General features: G+C 31.8%; 10 protein-coding genes across 10 annotated transcripts; 5 read left to right on the forward strand and 5 right to left on the reverse strand.

Annotated features, from left to right (window-relative positions):
- Positions 1–131: 131 nt before the first annotated feature.
- Positions 132–2,500, forward strand: TVAGG3_0983890 (Ankyrin repeat family; the record flags this gene model as incomplete). The annotated part of the gene is made up of 1 exon (XM_001579428.1): positions 147–2,375. One exon carries the CDS (start codon positions 147–149, stop codon positions 2,373–2,375), a length of 2,229 nt encoding a protein of 742 aa, XP_001579478.1.
- A 174-nt stretch (positions 2,501–2,674) lies between these two features.
- On the reverse strand, positions 2,675–3,215 carry TVAGG3_0983900 (methylmalonyl-CoA epimerase domain-containing protein; the record flags this gene model as incomplete). The annotated part of the gene is made up of 1 exon (XM_001579427.2): positions 2,794–3,198. The coding sequence occupies one exon, from the start codon at positions 3,196–3,198 to the stop codon at positions 2,794–2,796; it is 405 nt and encodes a 134-aa protein (XP_001579477.1).
- A 340-nt stretch (positions 3,216–3,555) lies between these two features.
- Positions 3,556–4,363, reverse strand: TVAGG3_0983910 (ferrous iron binding; the record flags this gene model as incomplete). Its single annotated transcript, XM_001579426.1, has 1 exon — positions 3,578–4,363. The coding sequence occupies one exon, from the start codon at positions 4,361–4,363 to the stop codon at positions 3,578–3,580; it is 786 nt and encodes a 261-aa protein (XP_001579476.1).
- Positions 4,364–5,136: 773 nt separating this feature from the next.
- Positions 5,137–6,385, forward strand: TVAGG3_0983920 (microspherule protein 1 family; the record flags this gene model as incomplete). The annotated part of the gene is made up of 1 exon (XM_001579425.1): positions 5,147–6,238. One exon carries the CDS (start codon positions 5,147–5,149, stop codon positions 6,236–6,238), a length of 1,092 nt encoding a protein of 363 aa, XP_001579475.1.
- A 326-nt stretch (positions 6,386–6,711) lies between these two features.
- TVAGG3_0983930 (ankyrin repeat and protein kinase domain-containing protein family) lies at positions 6,712–8,869 on the reverse strand (the record flags this gene model as incomplete). The annotated part of the gene is made up of 1 exon (XM_001579424.1): positions 6,752–8,869. One exon carries the CDS (start codon positions 8,867–8,869, stop codon positions 6,752–6,754), a length of 2,118 nt encoding a protein of 705 aa, XP_001579474.1.
- Positions 8,870–9,280: 411 nt separating this feature from the next.
- TVAGG3_0983940 (bromodomain family) lies at positions 9,281–10,237 on the reverse strand (the record flags this gene model as incomplete). The annotated part of the gene is made up of 1 exon (XM_001579423.1): positions 9,405–10,193. The coding sequence occupies one exon, from the start codon at positions 10,191–10,193 to the stop codon at positions 9,405–9,407; it is 789 nt and encodes a 262-aa protein (XP_001579473.1).
- Positions 10,238–10,547: 310 nt separating this feature from the next.
- Positions 10,548–10,847, forward strand: TVAGG3_0983950 (uncharacterized protein; the record flags this gene model as incomplete). Its single annotated transcript, XM_001579422.1, has 1 exon — positions 10,548–10,847. One exon carries the CDS (start codon positions 10,548–10,550, stop codon positions 10,845–10,847), a length of 300 nt encoding a protein of 99 aa, XP_001579472.1.
- A 272-nt stretch (positions 10,848–11,119) lies between these two features.
- Positions 11,120–12,765, forward strand: TVAGG3_0983960 (calcium ion binding; the record flags this gene model as incomplete). The annotated part of the gene is made up of 1 exon (XM_001579421.2): positions 11,279–12,652. One exon carries the CDS (start codon positions 11,279–11,281, stop codon positions 12,650–12,652), a length of 1,374 nt encoding a protein of 457 aa, XP_001579471.2.
- Positions 12,766–13,051: 286 nt separating this feature from the next.
- Positions 13,052–15,371, forward strand: TVAGG3_0983970 (armadillo (ARM) repeat-containing protein family; the record flags this gene model as incomplete). The annotated part of the gene is made up of 1 exon (XM_001579420.2): positions 13,052–15,355. The coding sequence occupies one exon, from the start codon at positions 13,052–13,054 to the stop codon at positions 15,353–15,355; it is 2,304 nt and encodes a 767-aa protein (XP_001579470.1).
- A 214-nt stretch (positions 15,372–15,585) lies between these two features.
- On the reverse strand, positions 15,586–17,128 carry TVAGG3_0983980 (uncharacterized protein; the record flags this gene model as incomplete). Its single annotated transcript, XM_001579419.2, has 1 exon — positions 16,071–17,072. One exon carries the CDS (start codon positions 17,070–17,072, stop codon positions 16,071–16,073), a length of 1,002 nt encoding a protein of 333 aa, XP_001579469.1.
- Positions 17,129–18,305: the final 1,177 nt, after the last annotated feature.

The raw sequence follows: 18,305 nt of genomic DNA on the forward strand, positions 1-18,305 counted from the left end.
TTAATACTAAGGTTTCTATCCCAGGCGATATCTCTATCTCGATTTGTCTATTCCATAAGCTCTTTATTTTTATTGATTTGATACGATGTCAAAAATACCAACAATTGTTTTGTAAAATTTTTTTTTGGATTTTTTTGTATTAGAACATGGAGTTTTACTTAGGAAAATTTGATCTACCTGATACATATAGGGACCATCTCATCCGAAAACAGCGGAAATTCGAATTAATTACTCAAATTTCAGCAACAAACTACAAAGAAATCAAAGAGCAACTACTACCTATGATTCCGCAAACACTACAAGGCGTAATAAACTTCTGCGAGTTATTTATTGGCATTTCGAAACGAAAATCTTACATATTACATTATTATATGTGGGTTTTATGCGAATTATTAAAAATAGTACCACAACTGTTACAGCCATCGCCAGTAGATGTTTTAGATTCAAGTACAGATATCTTTTCTTATTTTGTAAAATTTGGAATTTTCACTCCAGCTCAATATCGCTCAGCATTTGAAAATATTTGTATGCAAGGAGATCCTGCGGTAATACGATCACTAATTATTGTAAGTTCAGTGTTTGACAGACAAGATATTTTAAATTTGTATTTATCATCCAATAATTTACAAGATACAAACTACATGCATCGCACCAGATGGGGAACAATGGGTAGCATGTATTCTACTCTACCAACACAGTTCCAAGGCGATTTAAACATGTTTTCGGAAGAAGAGGAAGAAAAACCACAAACAATCGACCAGAGTGGATTTATTGAATTAATATCCGATAATTTCTCAGAAATTATTTCAATTTTTGAGTGCAGATGTAAAACAAACTCAATTTTAACATCTCTTTTGAATGATGACCTCGAATGGTTCAAAAAACATTGTAATGATGCAACACCTGTTCTTGGAAAGCATAAGTATGAATTTATGAACGATTATTATGGAGTTACATCAAATTCTCAAATAATTTTGATTTCTGCTATGTTTAATTCTCAAAAGATCCTTTCATACTTGATCTCCAACTCCAAACAAGACCACCAGTTAATTAGACTTGCTGCAATTTTGGCTTTAAATGGAGATCTCGAAAATGTCAAATTAATTTCCTCAAAAATTCCACTTCCTTCATATGTATTTGTCCAATCCCTTCCTACGATCAACATAAAAGTGCTAGAATACCTTTCTGAGACTTGTCTTGGCCGTAGAATGACTTATTCGGCAAATTCTTATATGAATGATTCGAGAAGTTCATTTCCGCCACTTTCATCAGCTTTTTTGGTCCAGAAATCGATTATTCCTTTACATTTCTTCCAGAATTATACGACAGATACAACAATTGAAGATATCTTTAGTTTATATCTACTTTATCATGGCTCGACCACATTAAAATTATCAGATGCGATGATTATCATTGATTATTTGTTAAGAGCTGATTTTAATGACGTTGTAACTGAATTTTTAAAGAAATTTTCAATGTCATCAATCTGGACGAAGCTTATAATAAGAACAGACCCTGTAACAACGACAAAGATCTTAAGAATCCTCATAGAAATCAAAGGATCGATACCAATGAAGCAAATGTGCAATTTTTTCAGTTATTCAGTACAAAATTCATATGATACAGCAATCATTGCATTGGTTTCCATTGGTGGGAAGGAGTTCTTGGAGTCTATAATCCCTTCTACGGGTATTTCCGTTTTAAATACGATCGCATTTTATTGTGATGCGACAGTGATGAATAATTGTCTTATAATACAAGATTTGGATATAAATAATACTAAAAATCCTACTCATGCAGCTCCGATTCATTTTGCAGCTGCAAGATCTGATCCATCCATGGTTTTCAGTTTAATTTCAAGGCCAGACATAGATCTAAATAGATATGATGGATATAACAGAACTCCCCTTGACATAGCGAAGTTCCCAAGTGTCGCAAAAGCTTTATTTAATAACGGAGCAAGATACGGAACAAGGAAACGACTTGATACTTTTAATGAGAGAGATTTCGTAAGGTCAAACCCTCTAATGTTCAAGAATACGTGCTACGGACCGCTTGAAAAAGGAATATCAAGAAATGTTAATATGTTTTTCAGGCCACAGAACCCAGGATATGAAGAATGCCAGTCAGCATTGATCGTTAATGGCTCCAATCAAACGTTTCCTTACAATATGTCCGGATTATTCCAATTTGCTTCAAAGTCATTGCCAGTTGTAAGGGGACCATACGGTTTCGGATTCTTTTCACCTCAAAATGCCTTTGCTAACACAATTTTTCCAAATGACAATTCACCGAAATTTGGCGGATATGGAACAATTGGAGGCCGAAAAGTTAATGAGAAAAGAGGTGATGATGAGAAAGAGAATCCAAAATAATACTATATTTTTATTTAATTTTTTGTTATTAAATTTTGTTTGATATATATTAGAATGCATTAACCAACCATATTATCTTTCAAATGAAATGAATATCATCTGCTGTTTAACTCTAAAAATTTAATTCATCAAAATATTAATTGAAAAATGTATGATTTTTATAAAATTCAATGCAATACCATATAAAGCTAATCATCTTATACTTATTTGATCATGATTTAATTGATGAAAATGAATTATATTATTTTCTATAGAATTATTTTCAATAAATCCTTAATATAATGAAAATATATTATTTTGTAAGAAATGCATTTAATGAAATTGTTTATTATGGCTGTAGAAAATGAATATTACTCGTAATTTTATTACAAAAAAAGTAGTTCTAATATAAATGAAGAATTATTGGAACACCAATGACTTATTCTTCAACAAGCTCAGTCATAATTTCTTGTGTGTAGTAAGGATCTAACATGACTGTCTTCTTGTGAAGTGATGGGTGCTGTCTTGGCTTTTCAAGTGGGTTAACACCAATGGCTGAGAATGACTCAAGCGTGTTATCAATGTTATCGGTAGAAAATGCAATATGATGAATTCCACCCTTTGGATGATAACGAAGATATTCAGCTTGTGATGTATGGCCATCCTTATCAATTGGTTCCATAAGTTCTACCTTTGTATTTCTAAATGGAGCAATGGATGAAAGAATTCCAGGCTTAGATTCAACTGGTTCAGATGTAATAACGCCATATATCTGCTCAAAGTATGAACGAGCGATGTCAAGACGTGGAACAACGATACCAACTGTTGAAATGTCTTTCAGCATTTTTTTAATTATGAATTGTTTACAATGACGATCGGAAAATTGTGAGCAATTTAGGGGCGCAATTTCCAAAGATTTCTAAATAAATTAAAAGCGTATGACCAATAATTTTATTTTATTATAAAAATGGCTCATGACAATTACCCAAATTTGTTCGGAATCTTTTTGTTTTTTTCTAATGATGAGAAGTGAATATTACTCTTTAAATGACATTTGTATTACGATGAACTGGTCCATCCAGACCAGGATAGATGCTATTGAATATTTGAATTCATTGAACACTGTTTACCGGCCAATGCATATGAATATAACTTATAATGATAATGGCTATTAATAATATTAATAAAAAATGATGCGATTAAAAAAAATCAATTAAATTTTTTTATTCATGGATACAAACGGAGGTCATTGATAATGAACCACCAACAATGTCATCATTGAAGATATCAATTCTATCTTTCTCGGTTGCTTGTGCCATTGCATAGATAATTGGCAAATAGTGGTCAGACGGAGTTGGAACTGCTTTTCTTGCGAAAGGAAGATTTTCGAAGTTGACCAATGTGTCCTTATCCTTACTCAATATTGCTTCATTGATCTTCTTTCTAAAATCATCTGCCCATTTATACTGATAAAGCTGTTCAGCTCTGTCGAAATCCATTTCACCAAGATTATGAACAATATCACCACTGCAGAGGATTAAGACTCCTTCATCTCTCAATACGCGGAGTTTTTCGGCAATTTTCCAGTGTTGTTCTGGAGACAATGTCACATCAATTGAGAGCTGAATTGCGGGGACATCAGCTTGTGGATAGAGGTGTCTAAGAACACACCATGCACCATGGTCTAAACCACGTCTTTCTTCTGGTTTGACGTGATATTCACTGAGAATTTCAGAAACTCTTTTGGCTAATTCAGGAGATCCTGGTGATGGATATTTGAGCTGATATAGTTCACGTGGGAAGCCATAGAAATCATAAACTAATGGAGCTTCCTTCCATGTCATTATTTCTGTTCTTCTTGAACACCAGTGTGCGGATATAACTAAGATTGATTTTGGTTTCGGAAAAGTCTGGGCAATCTTGGCAAAAGCCTGGTTATATGTGTTGTTGGAAAACAAGGTGTTCATTGGGCTGCCATGTCCAAGGAAGAGAACTGGAAGTCTTGTCATCAATTTGAAAAATGAAGAAACAGTTCTCAAAAATTTTCCTCTCAATTTGATGGATCATAAAATTTTGGATTTTGTTTGTGTGGTATATAATGTACATCATGAATCATAACCATTTTTCATTGACAAATCATGAATTATCAATTTTTGTCAATTCCTAGATAATGAAAAACTGGATATCTGATACTAAGGTTCAGATTTTTAACTTTGCCATAAAATAAAAAGTAAAACCCCAAACTTATAGCACTATTTGATGAATATCGAACGCTGGAGAAATATCAATATACTGAAATCAGGAAATGAATATCATAAATAAGTTTTAATACACTAAGAAAATATCTTTATCAATGACAATTAGTGATTAGATGAAATTTTTTAATATTTTAAATTATTTGAATAAATTACGAGAGGATCCAGGAAAAATAGGATCACGCTTAATTAAAAAGATTCGTTAAATATTAAAATAATTAGCTATTCCAATCTCATATTTATTCATAAGAAAAATACTTTTTTGCTGCTTTTACAAGGATATCAACAGATCGACATCACTCAGCTCTGTAAATAATACTAATACATTATCGATTTTTACTTTGGAAAATAAGAAATTAGGAATATGTTTATGAGATTCAACGAATCAAAAGCTATTTCCTAACATGTATAATGTGGTCTCATACCTACTATACTACATCACTATAATAATAGTGTAACATCAATATTTGTAATATAATGAAATCTAAAATATTTTGTCACTTTTTCGGAATAAAAGGGGGTAAATCCAAAATTTTAATGAAGTCATCCGATGACCAAAATGTAGTCAAACCGGATACTTCAAGACCTAAATCACGTTTCTCGAAACATGATGATTATTTACTTATACTAAGTGCGATGTCTTTGCCTTTTGATTCAATTCATTACACAATTTCATTTGAAAGAGATCATTCATCAGCTGATCTTCAAGCCAGATATAAGGAGCTTATGTATTCCTTACAACAAGATTATCAAGACTTGAAAGATATTAGAACTCAAACTCCATGGGACATTGAAGAAGATTATTGGCTATATTTACTATCAACAAGTCTTCCTGATGCAACTCCTGATGAAATTATTGACCATTGCCGCGAAAAAATTTCTCCAATTCGTTCTCATGAAGAAATCATTCAAAGAATAAACGAAATTAGAAATTACAGCAAAGAAGAAATCAATTCGCTTCTAAATTTAATGACACAAAGATTAATTACAGATAAAATGATTTTCGAGACTTCTGATACAGATAGCAACGTTGTACTCATCTCCCAATTCAAGTGTATGAAACGTAGCGAGAATCCTATTGAATTTAATGCAAACAAAACTCTCGATAATTTAAGTAAATATTATCCAAGATTGACAAATAATCTATTCGATGAAAATGATTTAGCGATACTACTGTCTGATGAGGTATGCTTTAAAATGAAAAAACAAAGCATAAAAATCGGATATCATTCTCCTTTATCGGAAATTGATATAAACTTAGAATTAGTAGCCAAAACGAAATGCCAACATATTACAAATCATCAGGCAGTGATATTTTTACATAATGACTTTAATTTTTATATTCATAATATTGGAGCGAATATTTTTAGAGTTAACGGTGTTATTATACCATTTAATAAGGTCGCTGTTATAGTACCATATTCAATTCTTGATTTTGCAGATAATTTATTTATTTTCATTCCAAATCTGAAATTAGTTGAAAAAATCTCAAAAGTATATCAGGAAAAATTAGATAAAATTAAAATTCCTGATAAAGATCCTCTAGAAATAGAAAAAGAAGATGATAATTCCGTCATTGGATTAATTCTTCCTAATTCAGTTTATATATCCGACCCAAATATTATATAATCAAACTTATAGACCATATCTGACTTATATTAACCATATCTTTTAATTTTGTTAGATAATATTTTTTTTATTTGAATATTTGCTCTGAAATAAGGCAAATATTATTTTTTCAGAACGTTCATTATTTGTATATGTATTGTAGTAGAGATTTTGTAATTTTTATTTATAAAATATTATTTATTTTATAATAAGCCAATTTTTAAATAACACACTCCCAAGATAATCCAAGTACAATGTTTTCAACGCCACATCTTTCGATTTATCAAAACAATTTCAAAAAAAAAATCATTAATATAAGCCATTTCATCATTTTATATAAGTATGGCATAATCAGATAATTAATATATTACAGAGTGAATCATGTTGATGCTTAAAATCAGTTATATTTAGGAAATTTTGAATGATCAACCGTAAAATTCCACTTCTCTTAGTTAAGGAAATATATTTAAGAAATTTATCATCAAATAGTAGTATTTTATTCATAAAAATAACATTTGAAAATATAAAAAAATATTAAATTTCAACAAGGATGTTAACAGCTCCGAAGCATTCTTTCTTGCAGAAAGGACAGACTTTGAGTGAAGAAACTCTTTCCTTCTGGCAAACTTCGCAGCAGCAAAGGTGTCCGCAAGGAACAATAGCAGCAACAGCAGGTCTTCTCTTACATAAAAGACAAATCATTTCTCTGAGTTCTGCATCACCTTGAAGAACGTTATTCGACTGATCCAAGACATTTCCTGGCTCATATTTGTTTGGATTGACAACTTGTTCCTTTTCATCTCTTTCTTTAACGAGAGCTTTCATGTATTTGGAGAAAGTAAGTCTTGTACCTTGCATTGGTGTCAATCCTTTAGTATTCATGACTTTTACATCTGCTCCAGCGTTGATTAATGCGGCAACAACTTTTTTATCCATCTTTAATGCGGCCAAGTGAAGTGGTAAGTTCTTGTCTACATCAACAACATTAACAGGGGCTCCATTCTGAAGAAGAAGCTGCGTAAGCTTGAAATTGGCAAGATCTGCAATGTAATGTAACGCTGTTCTGCCATTTTCATCGGCCAAAGCAACGTTTGCCTTGAATGATAGTAATGTTGCAACATATTCTTCGTTCTGCATAGAGCAGGCGATATGTAATGGTGTTTTTCCTTGACGATCTTTGACATTTGGATCTGATCCTGCCTCTCCAAGCTTCTTTAAGATGCCAAGATGGCAGTTGAGTGTAGCAATGTGCATTGGTGTTTGCCCATTCTCATCCTGAGCGTTCAAATCCGCATGTTGTTCGATGAAAATTGAAATAATGTCGTCGGAACCGAACAATGAGCCAATATGCATTGGTGTCTGCTGTTGCTGGTTCTTAATATTGGCATCTGCACCGGCTGCGAACAAGATTTTGGCAACTTCGACTTGATTTTGTTCTGCAACAATATGCAATGGAGCTGTTCCATCGTTTGCCGTGTTATTCGTTGTAGCACCAGCAACAATGAGTAAGTTAATGATCGGAATATTCATTTGTTTAACTGCATAATGCAATGGAGTTTCTCCGTTGATATCTTTTGTTGTTGTTTCGCAAGAATGTTCTGTAAGGAGTTGAACCATCTCCGGGAACTCGAGTTCAACAGCAAGATGAAGTGGAGATTTCTTATCTTTGCCGTGGGAGTTGATATCAACACCATTTTGTATGAGGAATTCGACAACTGGAATGTGATTGTTACGAACTGCGTAATGAATTGAAATATCACCATCTTTATCTGGTGAATTGAGATCGGCTAAAGCTTTTTGAAGGGCTGTAACGATCTGAATACTTCCACTCATGCATGCATAGTGGATTGGTTTGATACCATCGTTGTTGGCTTCATCAATTGGAGCTCCGACGGATGAAGTAATTGGAATGATGTTTGCATGGCCACCAAGCGCGGCAAGATGGACAATTGTAGATCCATCAGCAACTTTAGCGGATGGAGATGCTCCAAGCTTGAACAGAAGTTGTAAAACCTTCTCAGCTCCGACTTTTGCAGCAATAAGAGCTGGAGTTAAGCCTTCATTATCGGCAACATTCCAGTCAACACCAAACTTTTTGTTGCCTAAGTACTTAATAACTTCAACGCTCTGATTGTATACAGCCAAATGAGCCAAGGTTTCGCCTTTCTTGTTTGGCTTGTTGTAAGGTGGATTGTACTGGGCGAATAATTGAAGCATTCCTTTTGTTTTATTGATGAGAGCAAGATGCAATGGAGTATTTCCATCTTCATCAACACCTGCAACAGGAACTTTTGATTTCAAGAGGAAATCAGCACCGGCCTTTGATCCGTATATGCATGCATAGTGAAGTGGTGACCTGCCGTGAACATCGACGTTGGTGACCACATGTTTTTGCTTAACCAGTGGTTGGACAGCAATACCGAGACCACCTTCAATAGCATACATAATAGCATCCTTTCCTTGTGGATCAACGTACTTTAAATTGATCTTAGAGCGGATAAGAAATGAACCAATTTCTTTTTTGCCGTTTTTGAGTGTATACATTAAGATATTGAGGCCATCTGCGTTAACTTCGTTAATGTCACTTGTTTCTTTAACCCACTGCTTAACAGCATTGAGATCTTCATTATCAATAGCTTCCCAAACGTTCATATAAAAAAATGTAAACTTTTTTATATTGAAGTTTCAAAAAAATTGAGTTTTCCATGTTTCCATAAGAAAAACTTTTATTATGAATTTTCTTTGTGAAATTATAAAAATCACGTTATAAATTTTTTGAATGTAAAAATTTTAAATAGAAATTAATCAGTAATATATTGCATGATTAGTAAAAATATCTAAAAATTTTTATTTAATTTTTATAATTTTTGCCGTAACAATTTAATTTTTGAGATCAATTGTGAGGAAATTAGGATAGATAATTGTACATTATGAACTCCTTAAAAAATTATGTAATTTGACGACAAGAATAGTATCATACGTTACTCTATTAGAAGAGGCCCATTATGAATGGAATAATTCAATCAGATTCCTATCAAAAAAATTTGAATTTCTTTCATTTGATTTTTGTATTATGTTATACTTAATTAAATCGTTTAAAAACAAATATGTAATGAGGACTGATAAGCGCTATCTCACAAAATGCCTTCAATCCTAGAAAAATAAAATTCTACATGATAATTATGAATTATGTAGTTGGATATGGCAAATTAAGCTGTAAGAATCTTGATCTTGTATATTCAATTAGCTTAAGGATTGTTTTATCCTTAAGTTCGTCAATATCAATTCGAGCTTCAGGAAAAGGAATGTTAAGTTCAGGCTGCATTGAAATAGTAATCGAAACTAATTGTTTTGCGTCGCTGAGGGATAAATTGGAGAGTGCACTCAAAAAATTGTTTATTTTGCTTTCAGGAATCTTTCTTTTTATCTTCTTTGTATATTTTTTATCATCACTGTTTTTGCTTTTCTCTTTGCTACTATGGACGTAGTCATCAAACAAATTTGATTTAATTATTTCATCATTTGGAGGAGGGCGATGAATATTCATTTCAACAGAGTTCGTTTGCACTGTTGCATCTTTTCTTTCGTTAATGTCAAAGTATCTCTTCTCTAATCCGTGCGTTTCTGCAAATTTATTCAACATTGAATTAATATTTTGTGTTTGATCTACAAATATCTTGTGCCAATCATTAAAATCACAATTTAAATGCAATCTAATGCTTTTTTCGTATAAATATGCTAGATGTTTCGCTAGATATGTTGCGCAGTGATTCGATCCGTAAAATTTTATGGAATTAGTGACAATAAAGTTGATATCTCGTGTTACCTCATCGACATCTTGGTACACATTGTGTATTATTCGCTGATAAATTGTATTCAAATCCATTGGATTGTCAATAATCGAGTAATAGTTTGAATATGATTCTGTATCTGGTACTATAGGGTCTATGAAGATCTTTGCACAAGGTCTTTTCATCAGATTTTCAAAAATCTCCTTCATCCATTTGATTCCATTCAATTTCATATGAAATATTACATTTTTCTTTCGTTTCTGCTCCAACTTGCAATTTTATTATTATCAATACTTAATTTATTTTCAACAAGAGCATGGTTGGTGCACACTAAGCTCATTTTTCTTACTCAGTTTCCATTATTACCGCATTTTATTTCTATATTTCAATCATTATTTACATTATTTTTCATTTGGATATTCTACAGATTAAAAGAAAAGCAAATATCAAGAATTGCATCGATTATTTCGCTTCCATTCATTGCGTTCGAGCTTTATTATTCTTATTTATTAATTTTTGATATAGAAACATACATAGGAATGCATATGGCTAAATGGACTGATCGATATGCAAACTCTGAAATACTAGAAATCCAGAAATACTATAATTGCTGTGGATTTTATGGATTTAATGAATTTCCACCACAAAAATGCCAAACTCAGTCAGGAGTTCCATGCGTATATGCACTAATTAAGGCATTAAAGAGGCCTTTGCGTGGATTAGGCGTTTTATTTTTTTCATACGGATTTTCTCATTTATTATCAGATTTTCTCTTTATTATTGCATATGATCCAGAAGATGATCCATATGCTATTATGATTTCAAAGATGCGTCAATAATTTAACAATATATTTCCATCTTTCATCAAGAAAGATACTTCTTATATATACTATTCATTTGCATGCAAATTGATGCTTTTAGCATTGGCTTACATGCAAAAATAAAGTTAATGTTTATTCAAAATTTTTATTTTTAATAATCTATAGCTTCTCATTATAAACACTGATGTATTCAGCAATAGAAATTAAAATCATTGTAATAATGGCCTCATCAGAATTATAAAATTATTTTATAGGAATATTTAATCAAAAAGATAGCAACACATGTAAGAGTTAATTAAAATGTCCAGCTGTAAAGATAATGTTCGTTAACCTAAAGTAAATATAGCATTTTTGATGAAGATATTGTGATTACTAAAATAATTGTCACTTTTTCAAAAATTCTAAACTTCGCGCGTTAGAAAAAAAATTTGTAACAGAAGTTTGAGCATATGGCATCCATAGACGTTATAAAGGAGCTGCTCAACGCAGGTGAAGACCCGAATAAGGTGATCAAAGATGTTCAAAATAATACTCAAAAATCCTACTTATTTTGCTGCATTGATGATGACAATCAGAAATTAGTATCATTTCTTATTGAAAAAGGTGCTGACCCAAGTTTACCGTTATGTTCGGAGAATGTTCCTCCGCTGCATTACGCTATAATGTATGCGAAAAATAACGCAGTTCTTGCTTTGCTTGAAAGCGGTGCAGATCCGAATATTCCGATTGAAAAGAACGGAAATACGCCATTAACGACTGCAATTAAATGCGATAACAACGTAGCACTGAAATATTTAATTCAATTCGAAGCAGACGTAAATATTCCAAACAACAGAGGTGAAACACCATTATTACACGCAATTCACAAAGGAAATAACTATGCTGTCAACTTATTACTCGAAAATCACGCAGAAATGGCTAACTCTGAGCATTCTGCTTTGCATTTCGCTGCAAAAGAAGGACAAGCAGAATCATGCTTACTTCTTATGAAATACGGTATTAAACGAGATTTACAAGATAATCACGATAGAACAGCTTTAGAATACGCTGAGAGGCTCGAAGATCCAACAACAGAACTTCTTCTTCGAACTCCAAACTTACCACAAACAACACTCGATGTAAATTACGTCAGATTCTTAAATGATAGTTTTGAACCAAAGATAGAAGAAATTCGTGACCAAATGGCCGAAGCTCAGACCAAATTCCCCAAACACATGAAATCCTTCATTAGTACACTCAAAACTCTCGAAAGATGTCACACCCGCTTTGTTGCCTTCTTAAAGAACAGAGCAGCCGAGCTCCAAGAGCTTGTTGACAATCTTTCCAAGCCAACAAAGGAAAATGTTGATAAAGATATCGATAGATTAAGCGTACAATTATATAATTCAATTCAGAAAGAAATACAAAGCACTGCTCAATGCCAAGATGAATTTGGCCAAGAGTTATTCTCTCCTGCTGGTATAGAAAGCTATGAAAGATGGGTTAAGCGAAATGAAGAAATGCAACAATTCATTGAAGAGCTTGTTTCAACAGGACTTGATAAATATGGTCTCAAGGATGATGTTGCGAACAAACTTAGAAAGGCAAGACAAGATTACGAATATGTTTCTTCTCTTTCTGCTGAATTAGCTGCAAAAACAGTACCTTTCCAAGAGGAAATTGTTGCATTTACCACTTTTGCTGTTAGAAAGCTTAAAACCATGGAACTTAAGAATCCTCCAGAAGTTTACGAGAATTTCTTCAAGCAATTAGCAAGACAGATTAAGGAAACAAATCCAGAGCTCATTAGAAGGCAATTCCAGCGTCCTTCTCAAAAACAGTAATAGTTATTTTCTAATAAATTTTGTTGTATTTATAATTTTAATTTTTAATTGATTTGTTGAATAAAAAACATCATTTCATACTCGGTTTTTATACCGATGCTTAGCTTTCACAATTGATTTATGAATTTTGAATTCAATTAAAGCAAAATATTGGAATATTTTAAGCGTTCTTAATGAAAAGCGCAATGTTATGCCTTTTTGATGTTATATGTTAGCTTTAATTTCTAAATATCGCATATCAAATTCTTTGAAAAAAATCTGAGCAAATCAATGAATTATTAAAATTGTGGTATATTTATCTGGACTCCTTGACAAAGATGCGTAATTCGATTACTAATTTGGAAAAACATCAATAGTCCACAAAGATTTTGCAAAAATTTTAGACCAATTAAAAAATATATGAAAGAATTGTTTGACGTACTTGAAGCTTACTTTACTAATCCAACAGGGGATAATCTGATAGATGAGAAGGTATGGAAGCTTCTTATTGACATTGCAGACAACGATGAGAAGCACATTTACTTATTTTACGACATTTTAAATAAATTCGCATCAATATCCACAAAATTCACAACAGAATCATATCCATGCATTACAGATAAAGTTACTGCACTGCAAAATCAACAAAATTCATTCGAAGAAAAATTAAAAATTGCAAAATCTCTTTGCTTAACATTCCAATACATTAAGTCAGATGTTGCAACAGAGATTTTGAAGCAAATTACAGAGCTTGCATCAATTGAATTGAACAACGGAGCTAAAGTTCCAGAAAAGGTTGTGTCTCTGGTAGATTTAATTAAAGCTGATGATGTAATGAACGAGACATTAACATTATACTTCGATTATGTCAATACAACACAAACAACCGCTTCAATTTTCGTTTTTGCACCACTTGCAATCACAATTTTACAAATGGTACCTTCTTCATATGATGCAACACCAGAAATCATTCAAAAACTACTTAATGGTGATGACTCATCGATTATTTCAGCTTTATTCTTAGTTGATAGAATATCAGATTATAATTACACGTCTGAAGTGTTTGAAAACATATTACCATTCTTAACATACAATAATGATGATATCTGCAGACTCGCAAGTAGAGCAACTCGTTCTTTAGTTGGATCTGGAATTTTTGATTCGAATTTCATCATTCCAGCAGCAATGGACATGTTAGAAGAGTACAAACCATCGAATGTTCGCTATTTCGCTAAGCTTGTCAACAAAATCATCGAAATGGATGAAGATTTTCCAGATTTACTTGCAGATACGTTCCTAAATTCAATAGAAAGCTTTGTCAAGCATCCAGAAGGCAATTTCAAGGCAGCCTACATCGATATCTTCTGCACAATCGCTTCAAGATGTCCAAATTCAGCAACTGCAAAATCAAATTTGGCCCACGAAGCTGCAAAAGAGTTATTGAATACCCCAGACTATATAGATATCATTGGTGCTTACGTTATCGCTGTAATTAAATGCATTCCTCAGTTTATTGAAGATATCTCAAAAAATTTCCTTCCAAAGTTAATTTCCTACCTCGATTCCGATGTTTCCATCAAACTTAAGCTCAAAGCCGCCGAATCCCTTGCTGTTTCCGCCAAAGAAAGCAAATTATCTCCAGATAATTTTGAAATTCTTTTCCAATTTGTTCTGAATTCGCTCAAAATAGTATCAGGAACCAAGGTTTTCTATGCCTGTTCACCTGTTTCAGAGATTTTATCCATTCTCTCTGAAAACCAAGCAAAACAAGCATTTAATGGCCTTAGAAACCTTGTTTTACGTGAAAGTGGCTGCAATGAAACAGATGCTGTTTACAGTGTCATGAGTCTTTTCTTCGAAAACAACAAAGTTCCAAGTAGTTTTGTTTTCGATTCAGTCAAAGACATCATTTCAGGAAACATTGGATATTTGAGTGGAATTTCTCCTGTTGAATGTCGTGATGACACAACAACAATCTTCCATTATATCAGTGAAAGTGTTAAATATTATCCAGAACTACAGAAAGATATATTAACATTTTTCCTTGCATCAATCAAGATATGCAAAGAATATATCTTTCCATCAGTTCTTGATATCCTTAAAGGAATCACTTTCGATGATGAAACATCTAAATTAATATTTAACACACTTATCGAAAGAGTTTCACATCTCAAACGAAACAGCGAAGATTGTATTTGTTCGTCAATGGAAGCATTTTTCATTTTGATGCAGAACTCACCAAATGTTTTCGATGCACAATTGACAGTTGATGTCATTTCATCGATTGTCTTTGCAGAGAGTGAAGAAGAAGAAGAGATTCTTGATGAAAGTTACGCATTCGCAGCAATGGTCAGACTTTTCTTCTCTATTTGTTCTTCATCTGTTCAATTTGATGCAAATCACGATCTTTTCAATGATTACTTGTCTCTCCTTCCTTTCGATGATAGTTTGGAAGGCTCGATGATCCCTATTTATGATGCATTGTCAGACATCATTGTCAAACAAGAATATTCATTTGCATCACTTAATATAGCACGAATTCTCAGTGATCCAATCCTTCTGCCACAGAAAGAAAGATTGGAAATCGGCATCGAACAGTCATTATATGACAAGATGAGAAACAGTCTTAAAACAGCTATCAGATCTGTTAAAGGACTGGAACGAAACCTCACTAAAGGATGGTCTCGCTCTAATTTGAATAGACTTTCTTCTGCTCTTAAATAAAGTTATATATTATATTAATTTTTAATTTAGATTTTTTTTTAAGTGACATAACAATCAATTCTGGTCTTTGAGTTTAATTTCTAATGACGCTTCACGTCAGTTGTGAGAATTCTGAATTAGAGTCAGATGTGTATAAGTGCATCCTTAAATATATATTCAAAAATCATTGTTTGATTATAATTCTGAAGTAGTTTAAGAGGAAAAAAAATCTTTAATTTTTTACAAAGCCTAAGATTCCTCAAGACGTAATATAATTAGAGGTAGACCCTACTAAGTCACTATACTTCATCCAAATGGAGTATTTGATCGCATAAATGACGACCCCATCAGAATATGCCTTATTGAAAGATTGTTATATATATAAACTTCGAGAAAAAAGGCGTAAATTATAGAATATTTTGAAAGTTTATTCAAAATATTCTATGAGATTCTCACAATTTCATATCACATGGTACTTACGCCTTTTGTCCCAGGTATAAAAAATCAATCTTATTTAATATATAACATAAGATTAGTAAATAGATAGATATTATCAGAAAATTTACACCCTCTGATCAGGATTAGATTATCTGATATTAGATAATCAAGTAAACAGATGCATTACCTATGGAAATAGTATCACATTATCCCCATAGTTACAAAACAAAATAGAATCACCAGATCTATCTATCGATCTATATATATATATATTATTTTTTGTTTTTGTTTTGTTTGTTTACCGCCTCCTGTTAAGAAATAGAGGTTTATAAAGTGCTTTAGTTCCACCACTAAATTTGGATTTTCTTGCAGCAAAACAATTTTCTGTGTAAAAATTATAAAAATTATAAAAATCGTAATTATTTGTTAGATTAGTAAATGTAACACTTCCTCCTGTACTTGTAACTGACTGTGAATCAACATATGAATCTGAAATAGTCAATTTGTAATTTTTAACATCGTTATGAAACATGTACTTTGCAGTGTTATTTAAAAATATGCAGTGATCAACATTAGTTGTGTATGTACTAACAAATAAAACTTGGTTATTATCTGTTCCGCATTTATTTCCAATAACATTGCAATAAGAAATTGTTTGTATAGATCTCGGACTACCTGCATTAATCTCAAAGAAAAGTGAATAAGTTTCAGTTTGGTTGTTTCCTCTGAATGTTGAGAAATTACATGAAAATGATCTTCCGTTAAGGTGACTACTTATTGATGAAAATTGTTTACATTTGTTATTTGTGCTATTGATATTGGAAATAATTATATCACCATATATAATAAGAAATGTAAAACTTCCTTTTGATTCACTTTCTCCGCAATTACAAACAGAAACATCAATTGCGTAGTTTTTATATGAAGGTTCAGGATTAGTCCATTGTCTAAATGCCATGAAATTATTGCTTGCTATTGATTTAAAGTAGCATGTTCGTTTTTGTACAAATTGTCCATGGTAATAGCAGTGATAGAGAACAGATCCACCACCATCATCTGAGGTGTAACTACAGTTGTTAAATTTAGAATTTTCAAGTAACGTGCAAATACTGTTTGTTCTTTTGATGTAAATTGCACCGATTTCTTTGCATTCTTCAAATAAACAATAAAAAACGTAATAATTATTAGAATTTGTTGTATCATTGATTGCGGTTCCATTTTGCGTCTGCTCAACTTTGGTTTCAGTGCCAAAATATTCTTCCCAACTAGATCTGAGTTCTGTTTTAGCTCTTTGGTTCATTTTCTAAATGTATTAACAATTTGTTAAAGAAATGCATGATCCTTAATCAAGCAAATTTTGAGTTTGATACTTTTGAGAGAATTCAGATTTTTTGAAAGTAAAATAATCGCACAGATAATAAAGGTTTTGCAATTAATTTGTATTTCTGATGTTTTTGATGATTCTGTAATGCTATGCAATAAGGGTTTCGTTTTGCGAAAAAAACGTACAATACGCAATTTCGCTAAAAAAACATTTAGCTAGCAATTTCGACCTTTGACTCCACTCAAGACGTCACTTTTTTTAATTTTGCGGTATCATATTTTTGGAAAATCTTTATGAATATTATATAAAAAGTCTCTTTAATATCTATATTTCATATTTTTATCGATTTTTAAAGTTTTTGCGAAAAGTATTCAATTATTTTTGCTATTTGGTCGGGTAAATGTCAGATTTGCGACATTTTCTGATATGATATTCAGATTCTACGTTGATAATAATGCTTATAGAACCCTCTTGCTATTGTGTCAAAATTGCGAAACCGATAGCAAAAATATCTCGCAATATCAAAATTGAGATATTGAGTGAATTATGCATTATAGAGATTAAAAATCTGATTTGTGAAAACATCTCATCAGTTTCTAGCTAATTCAAAAATCTTTACTATCTTATTCGATTAAAATGAAAAGGGAATAGTTTCATTATGCTTTAAATGACAGCCTTATAATATAATCATAGTTTTCGCTCAATATGCAGCATTTTTTTTTCGAAATCTATGGTCAATATCCTAAATACTGATTGCTTTGCATTCATATCTCTTACATTTTCTATACCCACATCACTATTCATTGCTATTCCTATCTTTTTCATTTTTGTTTGTTTCTCATAATTTCTCAAAAAACATGATAACTTGATATTTGTAAATATCATACTTTATAACGTAAATAAGAACTTGACCTATTAAGAAAAGCAGTAATAAAAAGAAAATCTGAAATTCATAAAAATTACAAGTTTCTGATGACAATTAGCTTAATTAAACCAGGTACAAGATTATATAATTGTATTTTCTATCCAATTATCCATATAATATCTTATCCAGAAAAAATAACTTGATCAATACCAAATGATTTTTTAACTAGTAAATAAAGTATTTTCTTTACACACACATTGTATATCATAGTTTTTTTTTTTGGTTTCGCAAAACATCCAAAAACAAATATGCTATAAAAGTGACAATTTTAGCAAAACGAAACC

The sequence above is a fragment of the Trichomonas vaginalis genome, chromosome I (assembly GCF_026262505.1).
Source record: "Trichomonas vaginalis G3 chromosome I, whole genome shotgun sequence".
Lineage (NCBI taxonomy): Eukaryota > Parabasalia > Trichomonadida > Trichomonadidae > Trichomonas > Trichomonas vaginalis.